Source organism: Alligator mississippiensis, chromosome 2, assembly GCF_030867095.1.
Source record: "Alligator mississippiensis isolate rAllMis1 chromosome 2, rAllMis1, whole genome shotgun sequence".
Classification (NCBI taxonomy): Eukaryota; Metazoa; Chordata; order Crocodylia; family Alligatoridae; genus Alligator; species Alligator mississippiensis.
In genome coordinates, this window is record NC_081825.1 from 227,170,121 (window position 1) to 227,187,819 (window position 17,699).

Sequence of the window (17,699 nt, forward strand, 5' to 3'; positions counted from 1 at the left end):
AATGTTCTCTAACAGACTCTTCTGACTGGGAGCTGGAGTTCTGCTTAATGACTACCTTATTTATTGCAGCGCTCTTGTGGTGCTGAGGCTAGACTGACAGGCAGGAGGAGGAGAGCAGCTCCTGACAGGTGCTGGGCAATTATTCAGATACAGAAGGGGAGAGGCACCTCCCAGCAAGTGGTTACCCTTCCCACCCGTGGAGGTGGGGGGTGGAGAGCACCTACTGGAATAGGCAAGAAATCAGCTCTCCTCCCCTTCACAGGAGGCTGGCAGAACAGATAACCATCTACTCCGAGAGAGGGGGTATGTCCCTGTAGCAGGACTGCAGAGGGGGAAGGGGAAATGCATCCTTTTCTTTGCTGTAGGAGGCACTGGGAGAGAAGGTGTGTGTGTGTGTACCTGCCTTGTGATCAAAACAGGACTCTGAAGCAATAGCCACAGCTCTGAAAGCAACTCTTTGTGGTCTTAAGCCTACCTACCTCAAAGGCATTAGTCCATATCCTTCCTGATGGGGAAGGAGGATGCAGAGGTTGCACGTTCATAAGACACTTGCAGCTTCTAAGCCAGAAGGGACCTTGCTATGGCCAAGCGCTCAGACATACTCACCAAGAAAAGACAGCAAGCCAAAGAAGGGTTTGTCATGTTTTAATGACATTGATCTTTGGTGTTTCCCTCGTTAGCACTAACACTCTCCCCCCCACCCTCCTGCCACAAAGCCTGTGAGGAGGGAGAGTTACAAACGAAAAGGAAAATCACATTTTAGACTAAAAACAAAATATCAGAGCCTTGATTTCTCCACTAGAAACTACATGTACAAGGTCAAGATTTCACATGCAACACCGTACATCACAGACCCATACCTCACACCCTGACCTAGAGCTGAGAAACCCTCCCTGCCACCTACTGAGGAAGTGCAACCCAGTCCTGGCACCGCAATACTGCCAGGATGGCTCATTAATATTGACACAGCTGGGTGCATGAACTACTGGATTATCCTTGAGTAAACTTTATCTTTACTAGGGAGCCATCCCTGCACACCTAGCCCTGATTTCCTTTCCTCACCTGTGGCAGCTCCAGTCAGGTTCCCAATCACGAACTTGAGCTGACACTCAGGTCTTCACTTTTGAAAGGCTCCAGAGCACAGAGACCACCAAAGTCCAAGCCTGGCTTCTTCTGCTCCAGCTTGACCCCACTGAAAACTGCCAACTGGCTAGGAATAGTGTTTTTTCAAGCTACTAAAATGCTCCATATCCTGGAGGGGCACCAGTTCAATGCCATGGAGTGGGACTCAGGCCTGGAAGACTCCTCCACTCCAACACCACTGGGGCAATCAACATTGGACATCCAATCATGTGGTTTGTCCCTGGGGGGATGCTGCAGGCCCTTGCCTGATCTTTCCTCCACTGATCAATCCTGGGGGGTGGGAGGAAGGAAGGAGAAACTACTTGTTTTAGAGAGGGAAACATTCACAGCACTGCAGGGTTAGGGCCAAGCTAAGGAGATTACAGTGGCTTGCCAAAGGACACAAGGCTCAGCCAAACACTGGTAGGGATGGTCAATGTTCTTGTAGAAACTGTGCAGCAAAACATGGGTGCTGGGAGCTAAGAGAATAAAGCTTCTTCCCCCTTACTGCCTCTAAATATTTGACAACTGCCCTTCCATTCCCCAACCCTCCCCCCCCCCCCTTCCCCAGTACAGATGTCCTCTAAACAACCAAAATCTCAGAGCCTCAGTCTCCCACCCCCCACTATTCTTCCAACTCCTGGCCAGCTGTGAGGTACAGGTCTCTGTTGAGCAGTACAAGGGTAGCACCAACATACAATTCTTCTCTACCTGTTTCGCGACCCCCCGCTGGTGCTGTCGGTACTAGAGAAGTTGGTACTGTCAGGAAGATGGTTATTATTAGTTAGGTCACTGTATTCAATTGGTCCCTCCGTGTCCATCAAGGACTGGGCCTGCTCTGGCGGTTCCTGCCCATCGGTTCCTTGCCCTTCGCTCCCACCAGAGGCTGTCCGCGGGCTCAGGCCATGTTCTGACAGTTGCATGGATTCGGAAAGGATCCGGCCCTCCAGCTCAGCTGCCAGCTGGTGCGAGGTGGACTGCTGTGCTGTGGCGCCATCAGCTCCAGTGGACTCCACCCCTGTCTGAGAGCTGCGGTGAATCCGGTGGCTCACAATGATGTTGTTCCCAAAGCCGCCCATGGACGCCATGGTGGTGCTCTGCTCTCGCTGGACCACAGCGGTCATGCCACCCTCAGCCATCAGCCGCTGGATCCTGCTAAGGGCATCTTCCCCGCTGGCACCATATTCAGGACCTTCCCCTGAAAGAGAAAGCAGAAGAGGCTTTGGTGCACTTGTCAGCTGGAAAGGAGAGGAATAGGGTGGGCAAACACAGCCTGGTGCCTCAGGACTCAGGGAGGAGACCAGCCCCAGGGCACTCCATCTCATCTGGAGGCATGCAGCATTTAACCCCTGGAGTTTAACCGTATTTTAATCTTTACCCACAGGCCAAGCAAAAAGGATTTAATTCTGATAACATGTGCCTGGCAGAAAGAAGCCTCATGGCAACCAGATCATAGCAAAGAGAACTAGACAAGTCCTGCAAGCTGCCACCAGGGGTAGGTAATACTGCCTCGTCCAAAGGGCCCTAATGCTGGGACAGCTAGTGTCCAGGCACCCTCAAAGCCAGAACACCACCATACAAAAACAGTGAAACTACATCTTCAAGTAAGCCACAGCCTCCATATACTACTCTCCCCACCCTCCCCCCAGCAAGCCATGGGATCAGTCACCACACTCCAGAAGGAATCTCACTCTGCTGTCGTGGACCACAATCCAGGAGATACTGTATCCAATTAGGGCAGCTCATGCCACCTGAGAGTCAGCAGCACTGGGAGCTCCAGTGCTGCCCCCGAGCCCAGACCAGTGGCCAGGCCCATGAAGTCTTCAGTTAGGCCACAGAGATGACAGTTCAGATTTTTAAAGCCTGTCTGCTGGACAAGAGGCAGCAAGTGCAGCAGAGCACCATCCCTGTGCTGCTGCCACATGCACCACCTGCAGCAGGAGAGCTGTTCCCCCAAGAAAGAAGAAACAGGATAGGGTCACACACTGGAGAGCCACAGAGGATTAACAACAGGCCTTATGCAGGTCCCACAGAGGGGAATCCTCACTGCCACATAGGCTCCCACTTGTCCTGGGCTCTCTCGGGCTCTAGGGAAAGGGAAGCGTCCTTCTTGAGAATCACACAGCAGAGCCTGGGAAGGACGCACTTATTAAGCCAGGCAGGTGTAGAGAGAAAAGGTCAGAGGTGTAGAGTTTCCTCCCAGTTATGGGAAAGGTCAGTGAGTCCCTGGGGCCTGGAGAGGAAGAGCCCAGCACCACAATGGACCAAACTGCCAAATTGTGAGAGATGCCATGTGTCTTTTTGCCCCCTATCCCGCTAAGAATCCCCCAGAGGAGACTATCAGTACACGGAGAGGTCACACTTCCAGTAGATGCTGACTAACACCAAGACAGTCAGAGGCCAAGATCTGAACCTGAAAACTATCACAACAGGGAACACACCCAAGTGTCTAGGCATGTGCTCCCCACAGGCCATGTGCTTGACTCTTAAGACTTCTGGTCTTTGTCTGCTGACTTCCATTGCAGCAGAGCATTGGTCAGGCTGTGCTAGGCGATTGGGGGAGGGGGGCAGGGATCAGCACTGCATCTCCTTCTCTCTGAAGGAAACTGCACCACAAAGAATAAAATGCCACAAAACAAAAAGAAACAAGCAAATAACAAAAACCCAAACAAAGCACAGCTTAAAGAACAACAATAAAAATCACCAGGGCAGGAAGCTCTGGCACTGATCTATTTGTCAGCACACGCCATTAACTGCAAACCTCATCCGGGTTGTTTGGGAAAAGACTCTTATTCACTGGAACATGGTGGAATCATTCCACAGAGGGATCCTTCCCATCTTATTAAAGAGATAAATCTTGCTCCCAGCTCCATAGAGCCATCACTGTGCTGATTAGGAGCGAGAAGAGTGCAGTACGCTCCCCTGGAGCCAGGGGACTGAACACAAATGCAAGAGGCTAAGAGCAGGAAGGGAGTTTAAAAACAAAACGTTCCACTGCCTGCAAGGGCAAACTCGTGGCTGCTCATGATTGTGGTGCAGACGTCACGTTTATAATGAAGGAGCCTACAACCAGCTGCCTAACCCATATGGGCTCCCTCCCCAGAACAGTTAAGTACAGCCTCTAATATGGATGCAATTGCTTCAACAGAGATTACTTTACTTCTTCCGGTACCATAACAGCTGTCCTAATATCAAGCACTTTTACTCTGATATAACTGCACCCACAGCAGGGAGGCACAGTCTGTGTATAGACAAACCCTCCACCACCCAGTGCTGTTGTAGAAGTACTGCAAATGCCAGGGATGAATGTAATGATCTCAAGGAGGACACGGGAGCACAGTTTAATAGTAGGGGTAAGCCAGCATTGGTAGAACTGGCCTGCTCCATATGTGGAATCTCTAAATCCAGACTGGAGGGATCTTCCTGAATGAAATGCCTCTATTCAAGTACTTGCAACGGGTTTGACGCCAGGGTCACTGGATTTTGTATAGCTGTGTTTGCAGCAGAGCACATTAGCTGCTCATTAGCGGTGCACTGATACAGATTTTTGGGGCCAGTACTAATAGCCGATTTTTAAAGAGGCACGTCGGCCAATACCAATCTGATTTCCGATACCAGCCCAGCAGTTTGAAGAGCTTCATCCAGCTGGTAAGTCTGGTGGGGTGGAAGGGGAGGAGCAGGGAAGGGGTGTGGGGCAGATCAAGGTCCCTGCAGTGAGGGAGGAGTGGGGCTGGGACTGGGGCAAGCACTTCCCAGCCGGGGCAGGACAGGCATGGGACGGGGCTCATCTGGGGGATGCGGGGAGGGGAGCCGGCTCCCATTGCTCACGCCAGAGCTGCTAGTCTGGCGACTCATCTGGCACTTGCCTGCTTGTCTGGCAGCTTCCACCGCTGCTCCTGCCACTCATCCAGGAGGGCTTGGGGAGGGGGGGGGGGTGCCCCCAGATCTGCACAGGGCGGGGTGGGCTCTTTTCGGTGGGGCAGGGCTGTGTTCAGGGTGCACAGTGGCGCTGGGAGGGGGCTACATGGGGGCTGCAACCACCCCAAAATTTGCTGTAGCCCCCCACAACCCTCCTCGCAGCGCTGCCACCAGCCACCCCATGCGCAGCTGGGAAGAGCTTGGCACAGCCCCGGCCCCAGCCCACCCCACGAATATTCAGGGAAACACGCCCCACCCATCCCCTCCCAGAAGAGTGGCAGGAGCCACCAGATGAACGGGCGAGCACCGGACAAGCCGCTGGATCAGCCCACATGAACAGTGTGCAGTGCCCGCCACCAAACGAGCCATGGCTGTCCCGTGCCTGCTCCACCCCAGCTTGGCAGCGCTTGCCCCAGCCCCTGCCCCACTCCTCCCTCACTGTGGGGGGGGGCCTTGATCTGCACCCCGCCCACCATGCCCCTTCCCTTTCCTTCTCCCTCCCCTTCCACCACACCAGACTTACCAGCTGCACCCAGCTCTCCAAGCTGCCTGGTGGTGCTCCTCACTGCCTATACGCTGCACTGCAGCTGCGTGTATGCATGGGCCATTAATCGGCCAAATCAAGCCAATTTCTGATACAGACAATTTACTTTATATCGGTGCCAATCCGATATCAGACCGATATATCAGTGCACCTCTAAAGCTCATAAAAGTCCCATTCTGAGCTCAGACAGGGAGACAGGCAGAGAGTGAAAGCTGAGTCTGCACAGGCCACTTCTTCCCAGATGTGCCCATGTTCCTCAATCCTGTCCTGCAGCAGCCACTACTGTTTCAACCTGTGCAGGGTTCTGCAGGCACACTTTGGTTTTCACCAGCACCACCCCCCCATGTTTACTCTCCCCGGTAATGGTATCCTGCTCCACTCCTTACACAGCCCCTCTGACTGCTTCAGCCCTGCTAAAAGGAGGGGGAGGTCAGAGGAATGAATACTCTCATGTTCAGATATGCCTTTGGAAGAGGGTCTGGCTTGTAGAAGAGTGGAGATGACCAGGGATCCTGGTTTGCTCAATTTAAAAACCGCAAATTCTCCAATTAAAAAAAAAACCCAAATCTACATTTTTTAACAATAAAAATGAAATGCCACTATATATAGTTATCAGTTGAACATAATGTTTTATTGATATACTTACAATTTTAAAGAAATTTGGAAGTCTACCAGTGCCTCAATCATTATAATAAAATAAATTCTAAATACCCATAAATTTAGATTTTTGGTTTTTTATCACAGAAAATCAAAGCTCCCCTGTCTCCTTTGATCACCAGGCCACAGGTCCAGCTGCGGTTTTTCCCCCGTTTTGTGGCACTGAGCAGCCCTGATAAGCCGGTACTCTGTCCCTGCTGTTGCCCCTCACTCCCAAGCCACAGTCCCAAGCCCTGCCACTGCCCCTCACTCGTGACCCACAGCCCCCTGTCCCACCCAGCCCTGACAGGAGGCCCCCCCAGCTGCCAGGGCTATGGAATCAGGGCCAGAGCCTGTAGCCCTCTGCCCCCCCCCACAAGTGGCATGGCCAGAGTGGAGCTTGGGGGACAGGCGGTTGAGAATGTGGGCTGCCCACTGCAGGCTCAGGGCTCCCTACTTTGCTGCCCTCCCTCTGGGGCCTCTGCAGCTCAGCAGGCAGGACACAGTGGAAGAGAGCAGAGTGTGGCAAGCAGGCTTGGTCCTGCCATCAGAAGCCCCACACCGGCTATGCTGTTGTGCCCCATTGCTGCTGCTGGGTGGACAGGGAGTGCCTTGCCAAGGTGGGACAACCAGCATAGGGCTCCCAACGGTGGTACCAAGCCCCCAAGGTTCGAGCCCCCAAGGTCTGGAACAGCCTGCCACCGGAGGTGGTTCAAGCACCTACATTGAACACCTTCAAGAGCAAACTGGATGCTTATCTTGCTGGGATCCTGTGACCCCAGCTGACTTCCTGCCCTTTGGGCAGGGGGCTGGACTCGATGATCTTCCGAGGTCCCTTCCAGCCCTAATGTCTATGAAATCTATGAAATTTTTCTCTCTTAAAGGAGAAAATAAGGGTATTTTTCCTTAAAAGTAGAAAATCCACGTTTAAGCAGTAAACAGAAAACCCAGATTCCTGGTGATGAGCCAGAGGAACAGCAGAGGAAAGCAAGGAGCTTGCATGTGAAGTATGGCTGAGAGGAGCCTAGCGTTGGAACTGGAGCAAGGGCCAGATGGGGTAAAAGGATCTTTGTAGCTACATTCTGGAGAACATGTGGGATGAGACTGTGGGAGGCCAGAGGAGGCAAGTGCAGGAGTAAGGGACCAGGGAAGGCTCAAGTCTGCTGGGAAGGAAGAGTTGACATTGCTGCAGTGGAATCCCAGCCCCAGACATGGGCTAAAACCTCCATCCACTTAGGATTAATAGCCCTGAACACCATTCTGAGAGTAGAGACCTCTGCCCTTTCTCTAAGGGAACTAAGAAAGGGCTTTGGCTTTCATTCAAAACAAGACAGCAGAAGGCAGAGCCACGGTTTCCCCCATTCTAATACCAGTGAGATATGAGCCCATGCACAAGTGTGAATGCTCTGTGTTCAACTCCTTCCTCCGTTGGAGGGAACCCAAATGATCTGTGTCCCAGAAGTTTGCCTGAGCTGCCAGGCTACTGAACACTCTGGGTCCCAGTCGCTGCTCCAAGGACGCGTAATATTTTTTTGCAATGACTATTAAATGTAGAAAACAAGAGCACGAGATCCACCTGTTAGGACACTGCCCTGGAGAGTCAGAGATGCCAGTTTGACCCCACTTCAGGCTGAGAAGGGCCTGGGCTTCTCACAACATGAATGCTCTAACTACTAAGATTTGTTAGAAAGGGAAAGTATGCGGCCTCAACATGCATAGCTATGTTTTCAACCTGAGTGGGGAGTAGAGCTAGGCTCAGCAGGCCTTTTTTGAGAATATGCATCAAGACCCCCAGGTGAAGGAAGACCTCGTTTGTGAATCCTGATGGGACGTAAGCATGAGCAAGACACGAAGACGCTTAGCACTGTCAAGATCTGGAAGCACAATTTTAGGCAGCTGGAGACCTTTAAATGTCAAAACCTTGAGCACCTTAAGCCATTAGGTGCCTCCAGGATTAGGTTGCAGCTAAATGGGAGTTTTGAGAATCATGATTTTAGACTGTGGTGCCTCAGACTCCTTGTAAAACTAGTCGTATGGCTTTTGTTGCTAAGCATCTGGCAATACTAGATATGGGAAGCTCTAGAAATCCAAGCCATTTAATATGGACTAGCAGCAGGCACACTAGTTCTTAACTGCATGGGCTGTTAATACTTAATAACTGTCTCCCCACACAGACTCCTATGGACTTAGCCAACAAGGCTGCCAAATGGTGCTCCTGATTCTGGTGTTTTCACACACTGGGAGCACATATTCCACATGAACTCTTCCCCAGGGGCAGAACAACCCACACTGCCCTCTACTCTTTTCCCCATCCCTTCACTGTGGCTGAAGGGTGGTCCAGGGTTTGAGGCTGCTGTCCATTCAGAGAACAAGCAAGATCCGATTCCATAACTAAACAACATGTTTCTCAGCAGCTTATCGCAGTACGAGCAATCAGACTGAGACTTGAAGGCAGAGAACTAAGAATGCTTGAGCTTCTGGGAAATGAGCAAAGAGGACTAGCCTATCAAATCTCTCCAGCCCCAGCCACAGGCAGCTGAGGAGCCCAGCTTTGCTTCTTTTTGGTCTATGGTGTCCCTTCTGCTTCCTCTCAAGTTTATAGCAACTGCTTCAACTACTGGCCAACAGCCTGTTTTCATACACCTGCATCAGCAGCTGAATAAGCCCAGGGCAGCAAGGAGAGAAGGCTGGGCTGGTGACCAGAAGCCAGATAGCAAGCTGCTCATTTTTTCAGGCTTCACTAAGATTTTGGCCACTGCTCAACGAGCAGACAAAGTGACAAGGGATGCCACTTCTCCATTCAGAGATAGCTATTACTCTGTCCTTGCCTTTAAATTACAGTTACTAAATATGTAACTGTAATTTGCTGTGCAAAGCAGATGTGCCTGGGCCAACCTGCCTCTACCTGGCCTTTCCTAAAAGAGTTGAATCAGCTTGCCCAGTAAAGAAGAGTTCACATTATATCAATAAGATATGCACAAAAACATATGTTCCTTTCTGCTTCTGGGTGGGGTATGACCCCATGGTGCACAAAGGCTGGGTCTTTCTGAGGAAGCTCATGCTGTCCTTTGGTTTTAGGGACACTCCGGAGTGCCAGAGGACTTTATGTAATACTAAGGAACTCAGGAACAGAAACTCCACCTGGCCCCAACTCTTTCCCTGTGGACCATCAGACCCTTGGTTAACAGCACCCCTCAAAACAAATAGCAATGAGTTACGAGTGAAAAAGAGCTACAAGGACAACTGGCAAAGCAGATACCTCTATAATGTTCTCCCTAGAGTGGCATGGCCTAAACCAAGAAATAAAGGCTGTGCTTTTGTCAGGTCAGAAAAAGCAGCAAAGACCCTACGGCACATCAGAGGCAAGGCAGCTTACAAAGTGCAGGCACTGAATGGAGTGTGTATGCAGGCATCATGCACAGGGAGGAAACAGCTGTTCATCTTCCACCTGGGCTATTTCTGTGTCAGAATTCATCCTGGAGCAGCAGCTGATCCTGAAACACTTGGGTTACTATGCCATATAACATGGGATTGGGACAAATCAGTTGCACACCTTTGTCAGCCACAGAATCTGACCACAGAGCCCTTCAGAAAGCCTAACACCAGCATGCTTGGGCTTCCCCATGGAATGCAGTGGATTAAAGGATGCTGCCTTTGCATGGACTTCTAAGGATGCCTTTGTACTTCTAAGGATTGTAAAAATCCTATTCCTGTTCCAAAATGCATGCAAACACCTACAGGCATCCCACACTTTGGTGCCCATCTTAGGTGGTTCTGTCTGTCTGTGCAATTGGCCTTGACAATGTATGCCTGAGCACGGCAGAACCCTACTCCCCCCCAACTACTGGACCCCTGTTCAGAAGTCCTGGGCTAAAACTGCTTTAGGAAGGCAAATATTTTGTATGAAAAAGGCAAACAACAAAGAGGAATGTTATAATAGGCTCAAATAGGGCTTGGAGGCACAGGGCAGGAACTTTCCAGCTATCAGAGGAAGCAAAGCACCTTCTTCAAGACATGCAGTGGGTGTGACATTTATCTTTCCATGTAGGGAATGGCATCATAACACAAGAATAGCACAGACCCAATAGGCAGCTGTTCAGTGGAGCAGCATACTTGGCACCTCCCCTCAATATGTTCCTTGCTTCAAAAATCGAAGCTTCCCTTTTACTTAAAATCTCTAGCTATTATGCTTGCAAACAAAGATTTAAAAAATGAGCACCAAGAGTAGGTAATGCAGAGATGCCCGCAGACTCGGAGCAATAGCTCAAAGGTGTGAACTATCTGGTTAGCTCAGTTCCTTGAGGCTAATTAAAAATGTCAGCATTGTTAACTGTTTAATTTCTCGGGCAGATGGAATTGCAGTCCTCCACAACTTACTGACAGTGACATGCAGTGTCCTGTTCTGAGGTCACAGAGATACCGCTCCTTGTTTTTCTCTCCCAACTGAGCACACAGATCCAGGGTACCTTCAAACTCCATAGAGGGTGACAGAAAAGGCATAACTTCATTCAGAACATCAGCACAAGCAGTGTCTCATCTTGACAGGTCACAAGGATGTGTTCGTTTTATAGGCAGAACTGAAGAGTATCATCCGCTTTCCTGCATGGAAAGTCATTTTCTTAAGAGAATGCTGCAAAAACTTGAATAGAACATGCCACTAGAAAATACTCTGCTCTCCCTGAGTAGTGTCTGTTACAGGATCTCTTATAAACAGAAATGGATATTCGTAACATTACAGTATATTATAATGCATGTGTTACTGATGGATAAACCCAGGCACTGAAAGGTTTAGCGATTTGCCTGTTGTTCTACTTTGAAAGTCAGAAGCCAGGACTCTAGGAATACTGGCTTCCAGTTCCATGGATTCCAACAATCACTTTATATAGGACAACAGCACAAAAACAATTTGTTCCGTCTTAGCAGAATGATATGGCCATTTTCTAACAGTTTTCACAAGGCACAGAGTCCCCACTTCTGCACCACTCGGTGCTCAATTTCTAACCACTTCAAAGGAACATGTTACAGAGCATCCGTAGGTACCAGAAACATGCACAGATGATGTGCCTTTGCTCTGTGAGCACTGCTGAGGTCTTCAGAAGATGCTTCATTTACTCCATCATGCTAGGGGCTTGTGAGAAATGTATCCATATGGCACATCTCCTAACTACTTGCAGTTTCTTCCCTGCCCTATTCAATTTCATATTTTCAGAACCTGTTTTCACTTGAAAGCATCTAGCTCGTCAAGTTAAGAGAAGCAACACCCAGAAGCGCCTGGGTCAACACTTATTTGTTCTGGGCTGTAAACAAGCTGGTTTGATTTCAATCGAATTAGAGACCAGGGAAACTCACTGAATGGCAAGAGCCACTCTGCCCTCATCACCCAATGGACTGGCAGGATGACATAAGGACAGCAGTTCGCTTTTTTGAGCTCATACTGCACCAATTTGCTCAATGGGCATTTAAGTGTCTGAATGGTAATTCCCAACAACAGGCAGAAGCAGGGATGACAAATGGCACTTGCTTATCTCCCCCTCAAGGTTGTTTCATTTAAGTGAATTTAAAAATTGTAAAATTACTGCCAGAGCCCCAATATACTGCAGGCAGCTCCACTCGCACAGCTCTGCCAACAGTCCTCAATCCTGGCCCACGGCACTTTTCCTCGATATTCTGGTCACAGACCTCTCTTGGCAAATACTGACAGCTGGGTTGGGTCCGAGGTGGACAAACATTACCTAGGGACCAAAAAGGAACCACCAGACTGCCATCACAAGTGATGTGGTTTAGATTACATCTAATGTTTCTAAAAGGTGAACGCACTGGTATGCTAATCCACAAACAAGGGTGCTCCTCACTGACTCTAAAGGCATGGGCACACAAACAAGTTATTGTGAAGTAAAGAAGGGCAGGGATTTATAGCCTATCAGCTGCTCCATAGTAACTGCTTTAAATTACTGTGGGGTAAGTGCACTCAGGCAGTTACCACAGTGTGGTTAATGCAGTGTAAATACCTGCCCTTGTTTACCTCATTGTAACTCATTCAGGAACCTATGCAGTCAGTGAGATTTAATCTACCATTACACAGGCAAGGCTCTTTTCTTCTCTCCTCCCCACTTCAAGAGAAAGAACAACAAATTCCAGCTGAATGCTTTTATTTAAAAAAAGCCTCAATGTCAGAGTCCCCATCATAATTTCTGCCAAATCTGTTAGTTTAAAATGAAGCAGAAGATAGACAGTGTTTCATGAGTCAAAGCATCTTTCAAATGTTTCTTAGCGCCTCTCGCAGCCTTTCACCCAAACTCATGTCTCTGCCTTATGCATGCTTCACAGGTGACAGGCAGTGATCAACTGGCAGGAAAGGAAACGCGTGTCAGAGGGATTTACTTTTAATAAATTCACTGTACATGCATTCTTCCAAAGGAGGCACGGAAATAATCAGAAAGGTAAAGTCTCTGTAGAGCTTAGCATGGGAGGGGAGGGGAGGGATAGTTACACACACAGAGTTGAATTAGATCTCTGATGTAGTTCTGCACATTTCTTTCTATAGTAAGCACGCATCTGTGTGAGGCACCCTGATGTGGAATTCCCTGCACAGGGAGAGTGGAGAGCAGGTGGTCCAGAAATCCATGCTCCCGTTTCCAGAAGAGCCTGGCAATAAACATTTCTTTTCTTCCCTCGCATCAGGTTGGTAGCACTCAGGAAAGCAGGAGGAGAGGGTAGAGGATATCAGTAAATCTTCAGGACAAATACAGACCTACAGAGTAAGGGGCTCACACTTAGAGAAGATTCAATATTACCCACTACTGGACTGGCTGCTAAGGATGGCTCCCAATACACAGCAATACCCTTCCCTCTGCTGTTATTACAGACAAAACATCACAGACAGTACAAGAGAAGGAAAGGAGGTGTGTTACCAAGAGCTGATTTCACAGAGCAGTTTCCAAGTGTCTCAGGCTGTGCTAATGCAAAGTGGTATTGGGTTCTTGGAAGGGGTGAGCCAGTAATGCTGTGAGTGTGCTGGTAAATTGGCTGGGATGCTAGTTACAGAAGAGCCAAGTGGGCCATTCTATTCAAACCAGCCTTTCCACTTCACACATCAGAGAACACGGGACTACTCATGTTTGGGAAAGGAGTAGGATCCCTGGCAGTATCCCAGTGTCACCCACTTTCAGCATTTCACCGCCCTGTGCTCTAACAGGCTTACGTTTGTGGAGCACCTGAGTGCCTCCACCCATATTCAGAGCTACTCTTGAGTCAGAGATACTGAAGAACAATGTCCTGATCATCTCTTCTGCCTGCTTCTGCATTAAACACAACTAATTTGCAACTCAAAACTCATGTGGTAGGTAGGGGAGTCTTAGTCTATGCTGCTGGTCAGTCAAAGAACCAGTCGCTGAGCCAGCAATAAAACCCAAGAACCTTTGCTGACGGTACCATTTTGTGAATAAGATAGAGAGGTGAGAGGGGAATCAACTCTCTTCTCCAAGCACCAGACTTGTGGCACTCCAAAGCAGGCACCGAAAGGGGAGGAAGCTGCATGAACAGAGTAGTCAGCCAACTGAACCACCTGAAACAAATTCAAGGGCTTAGGCTCTCGCCACAAACAGGCTTTCAGGTTTGCTTACAAACTGACCTGTACCCAACCCGGTCACTTGGTTTCCAATTGTATTTTTATAACCAACTTCTCTGTCCCACTGCAAACTGACAACCCGACCTGCTGAGGTAGGAACACATCTCCTACAACCCTCCCTTCATTGCCCTGTTTTCCCACACATTCATGCCTCTATCTAGGCAAGTTCCCCAGCACTTACCACCTCAGCAGCCTTTCCCAACACTCCCACTTCACTGTCTTAGCAAGTCTGTCTTCCCCAGTTCATGCTCTAGGCTAGTGCGCCCAAGGCTCTACACAAGAGAATCCCTTCCCACACTGATTAAGGGCTGGCTTCAAACCAGCTTCCAGGTCTGAAGATGGAGAACCTGTTACAAATGCAAACAATCAAACCTTCAGGTGGTGATGTAATGATAGCTGGGGAGAGGAGAGTTGAAGAACAGTGTTTCCACTGTGAAAGCACTGACTCCCCACAAAGTGCCAAGTGCCCTAAGTCACTGCCTGGAGGTAATTAGGGTCCCACAGCTGCCTGCACACCCACCAGAATTTACTTTTCTACATGCAAAGTTTCCTTACATCCCCTTTCCTAAGGCACCACATCAGACACAGCCAAGGGGTAGGGACTATACTTCCCATGGGCCTGGCATTTGCCCAGCTAGCATAATTTCCACCATGGTTCACATGCCTTCAGCTGCACTAACTCTGCCAGGAGGTTAACCCTGAACCCACCAAGACAGGCTGGCTGGAAATCACTCTCAGATCAAGAGGGAATTTCCTACTTAACTGATGCCACGCTGAAATGTTGGCAGTTGAGTAGCGCAAACTTGTATCTCTGACTGCTGCCTACAGTGACAAGAACTACAGAAGGGCTCTGTAGCAGAACAGAGAACACCTGAGCAAGCTACCCCATCTCCCACAACAGAGGCTTCATCACTGAAACCAGATACCCTTGGTCACCTCTTCTGAAATCACACTACTGCTTTCCTTAGAGGAGCTAGCTGTGAGCACCACACCACCACAAAGCAAGGAGATCTTCTGACTACTGCTGTATGAGGAAGCCTAACTTGACTTGAAGGGAAAGCGTCAAGTGAAAAGTATTAGTACTACTCACCTCTCTTTCTGAAAGGAAAAAGAGGTGGCATAGAAGAGCAGCTCCAGTACTGCTGATTTACTCGAGGAGAAATACTTTAGGAGAAAGATTCACTTGGTCCTCTAATGCAGAGGCCTACAAGAGGCTAGCAAGGAGGGGTCATGAGTAGGACAACTACTAGGCCTAGATAGACAGAGAAACCACCAACTGGGATTTTCTGTTAAGTGAGAACCTAAACCCACAAGACCTGGATCCCGGCTCCAGTACAGCAGGTCCACATAGAGGAGGGCAGCTCAGGCTGGAGACCTCTTTTCAGAAAGATGCCAAGATGAAGATATTAACAAAGGACTGGGGATTTATGTATAAGTAGGGATCTACCCTATTCACGATTTCATTTTTTTCATGGAAACCATGAAAAAACCAGTTTCTGTGAACTCTGAGAAAATGGTGATCACCACAATTTTGGTGATCTGTTGCTGCTGATCACCTGAGAGGGCTGCCCATTGTGCAGCCCTGCCCCGCTCTGCCAATCAGTGGTTAAGGGTGGGTCACATGATCAACAACCCTCTTGGCTAGTCAGCAAGGAGGGGCAGGGCTGCCAGAATAAGAGAGAGGTGGCCAGAGGCTGGGGGTTGCTGTCACAAAAAGAGCATGAAAATTGTGTGGTCCCCTGCGAGCAGCTCACAATTTTTCCCCTCACCTCAGCCGGAATTAAGCAGGTCCCTATGTACAAGAGCTCCCTGCCATCTGGCAGATGCTGGGAAGCTGGTAAAAAGGTTGCTGCTCAAGCTCTTACCTTCTCCAGTCCCTGAAGAGGTAGCTCCTTGCTCTTGCACCTCACGCTCTGTCTGAGTCTCTGCATTCTGCAGCTGAGGAGCCAAGGTCTGGGTCCCCTGTGATGTCACCGAGGTGGTAGGGTTCCGGGGCTGCAAGCCTATGGCGTTCATTAGGCCCATGTCTCTGTCTGTTCTCCATGTGGCTCTGCTGGTTCTGAACAGAGAGAAAAAACAAACAAGTCAAGAGTAATGGTGACCTGGCCACTCAATCCCCAGCAAGTATCCTAGCCAGGTACCTGCTGGTCCCATCTGAATATGCTTTGTAGGCAGAGGCATAGCACTTAGGCTCAGAGTAAAAATGTCAGTCAGTTCCTTCCTTCTTTGACTGCTTACAGAATTTCGTTGCAGTTTAATCATGGTGGCATTATCTCATGGGATCTCTTATTCAGCCTCCTCCCCTTACCCACCAACCCCACCAAGAGCTTGCTGGTATTACATCAGCCATGCCACACCAAGTTTGTGGAACAAACTGTAGGTTCCACTGGCATCACTCAAATCAGCAGGCAAACGCAGCAAGCGGCTGGGAAAGGATAATAATGGAAACTTCCTCTGACTCAAGGGGTAGATCTAGGCTACAGAAGACTTGGCAAAACACATGCTTCTGCTCCCAAGGGTACAATCTACATCTCTTCCTTCTCTTTAACCCAATGGCTTGTCAGATGCACACATCAGCTTTCTTGTGTTCTGGCTTGCATTTCAGTCTGTGCTCTTTGGGAAAGAGGATTCTCCTTTCTCCAATGTAAATGTCAGCAGGGCTGTCTTATTGGCTCCTTTTTAGGAACAAAGAGTTGACATGTGAATTTTACAGGTTTTAAGCATTTACAATGGAAAGAAGCTTTTCCCTACACTGGCCTCCAACTGCCTGTGCTGGGAATTGTGAAGGGGCTGCTGGAGAGGTCATCTGAACACATAGCTCTCATTCTGATTAATCCCACCTGCTCTTCTGAGGTTCTGAAACCTGCCCCAGCTCTCCTGTCCTCCAAAAGGAACCAGGTCTTTCCCAAAGGTGCCCTTCTTCCCCTGCTGGTCAAACCCCTCTTGAGAGGGGAAAGGAGCAAAAGGGGGAGTGAAGTCTAAAATTTTCCACCATGCAGTGGCTCCCAAGGACATCACACAAGACCTGTGCACTCACACAAGACAATAGTGGAGTATTAGCAGAGGAGAAAGGACCTCCATCTTACAGAAGAGGGACTTCCATCCTGCAATGAGACCAAGGACTTTGCATGAGACCATACAAAGAGCATGGTCTGCGCCCTGAGGTGTCATTTCCTTGAGATCTCGGAGTTAAGATACCAAATAGAAAAGCTTGGTTTAAAAAGGCAGGAAACTCAACCTCAACCATGGGGGCATATGTGTGTGCAGGTAACCCATAATTCTCTAGGTACCTTCCTCCTCAGCACTGTTTTGCATATTGTTCTCATAGTAAGTCAAATGTGGTTCTCTAGTGGTTTTCCTAAAGATATTATTGATGACAAGCAAGGCCATGGGTGAGATGAATTTCAATATCACAGCCTGCACCTGTGGGCACAGAATATTGCTACTGGAAAAATGCCAGTTGGTAGCTGGCACTGAGAGGCAAGCTGCGTGTTAAATACTGCTGGCAAGAAGGGGAAAGGAGGGAAGCCCAAAGATGCAGCATCACCAGAGGTAATAGAGCCTGACAAGGAGGGAAGTAGCATTCACTGCTCTCACTGACCATGTCAAAATCCATCCCTAGGAGACTCACCCAGTCCGCTCAGTGCTCCTACTGCTGGAAGGCACAGTGAAGACAGTCTCATTCAGCTGGTCCCAGTAGTACTCAACTCCAGAGTTTAAGGCCCTTGAAATGCCAAAGGGAGAAAACATTAGGAAACAAGATATCTTATCCACAGAAGTGCTCTGCTGGCTGCACTGCACCCTGGGACAATGGCCCATCCCTTACCTAGCCCGTCCATTCAGCTCAGCTCA

At 49.2% G+C, this 17,699-nt stretch overlaps 1 protein-coding gene across 7 annotated transcripts in view; it reads right to left on the reverse strand.

Moving 5' to 3' along the window:
- Positions 1 to 629: 629 nt before the first annotated feature.
- AMBRA1 (autophagy and beclin 1 regulator 1) overlaps positions 630 to 17,699 on the reverse strand; it is a 176,443-nt gene continuing 159,373 nt past the window's right edge. For all 7 annotated transcript variants that reach the window (XM_059722817.1, XM_014602384.3, XM_019476985.2 and 4 more), the window contains 3 exons: positions 17,479 to 17,571; positions 15,713 to 15,906; positions 630 to 2,320 (listed from right to left, as the gene is read on the reverse strand). In XM_059722817.1, the coding sequence (XP_059578800.1) occupies positions 1,830 to 2,320; positions 15,713 to 15,906; positions 17,479 to 17,571 (778 nt within the window). In that variant the 3' untranslated portion in view covers positions 630 to 1,829. The remainder of the gene's footprint in view (positions 2,321 to 15,712; positions 15,907 to 17,478; positions 17,572 to 17,699) is intronic.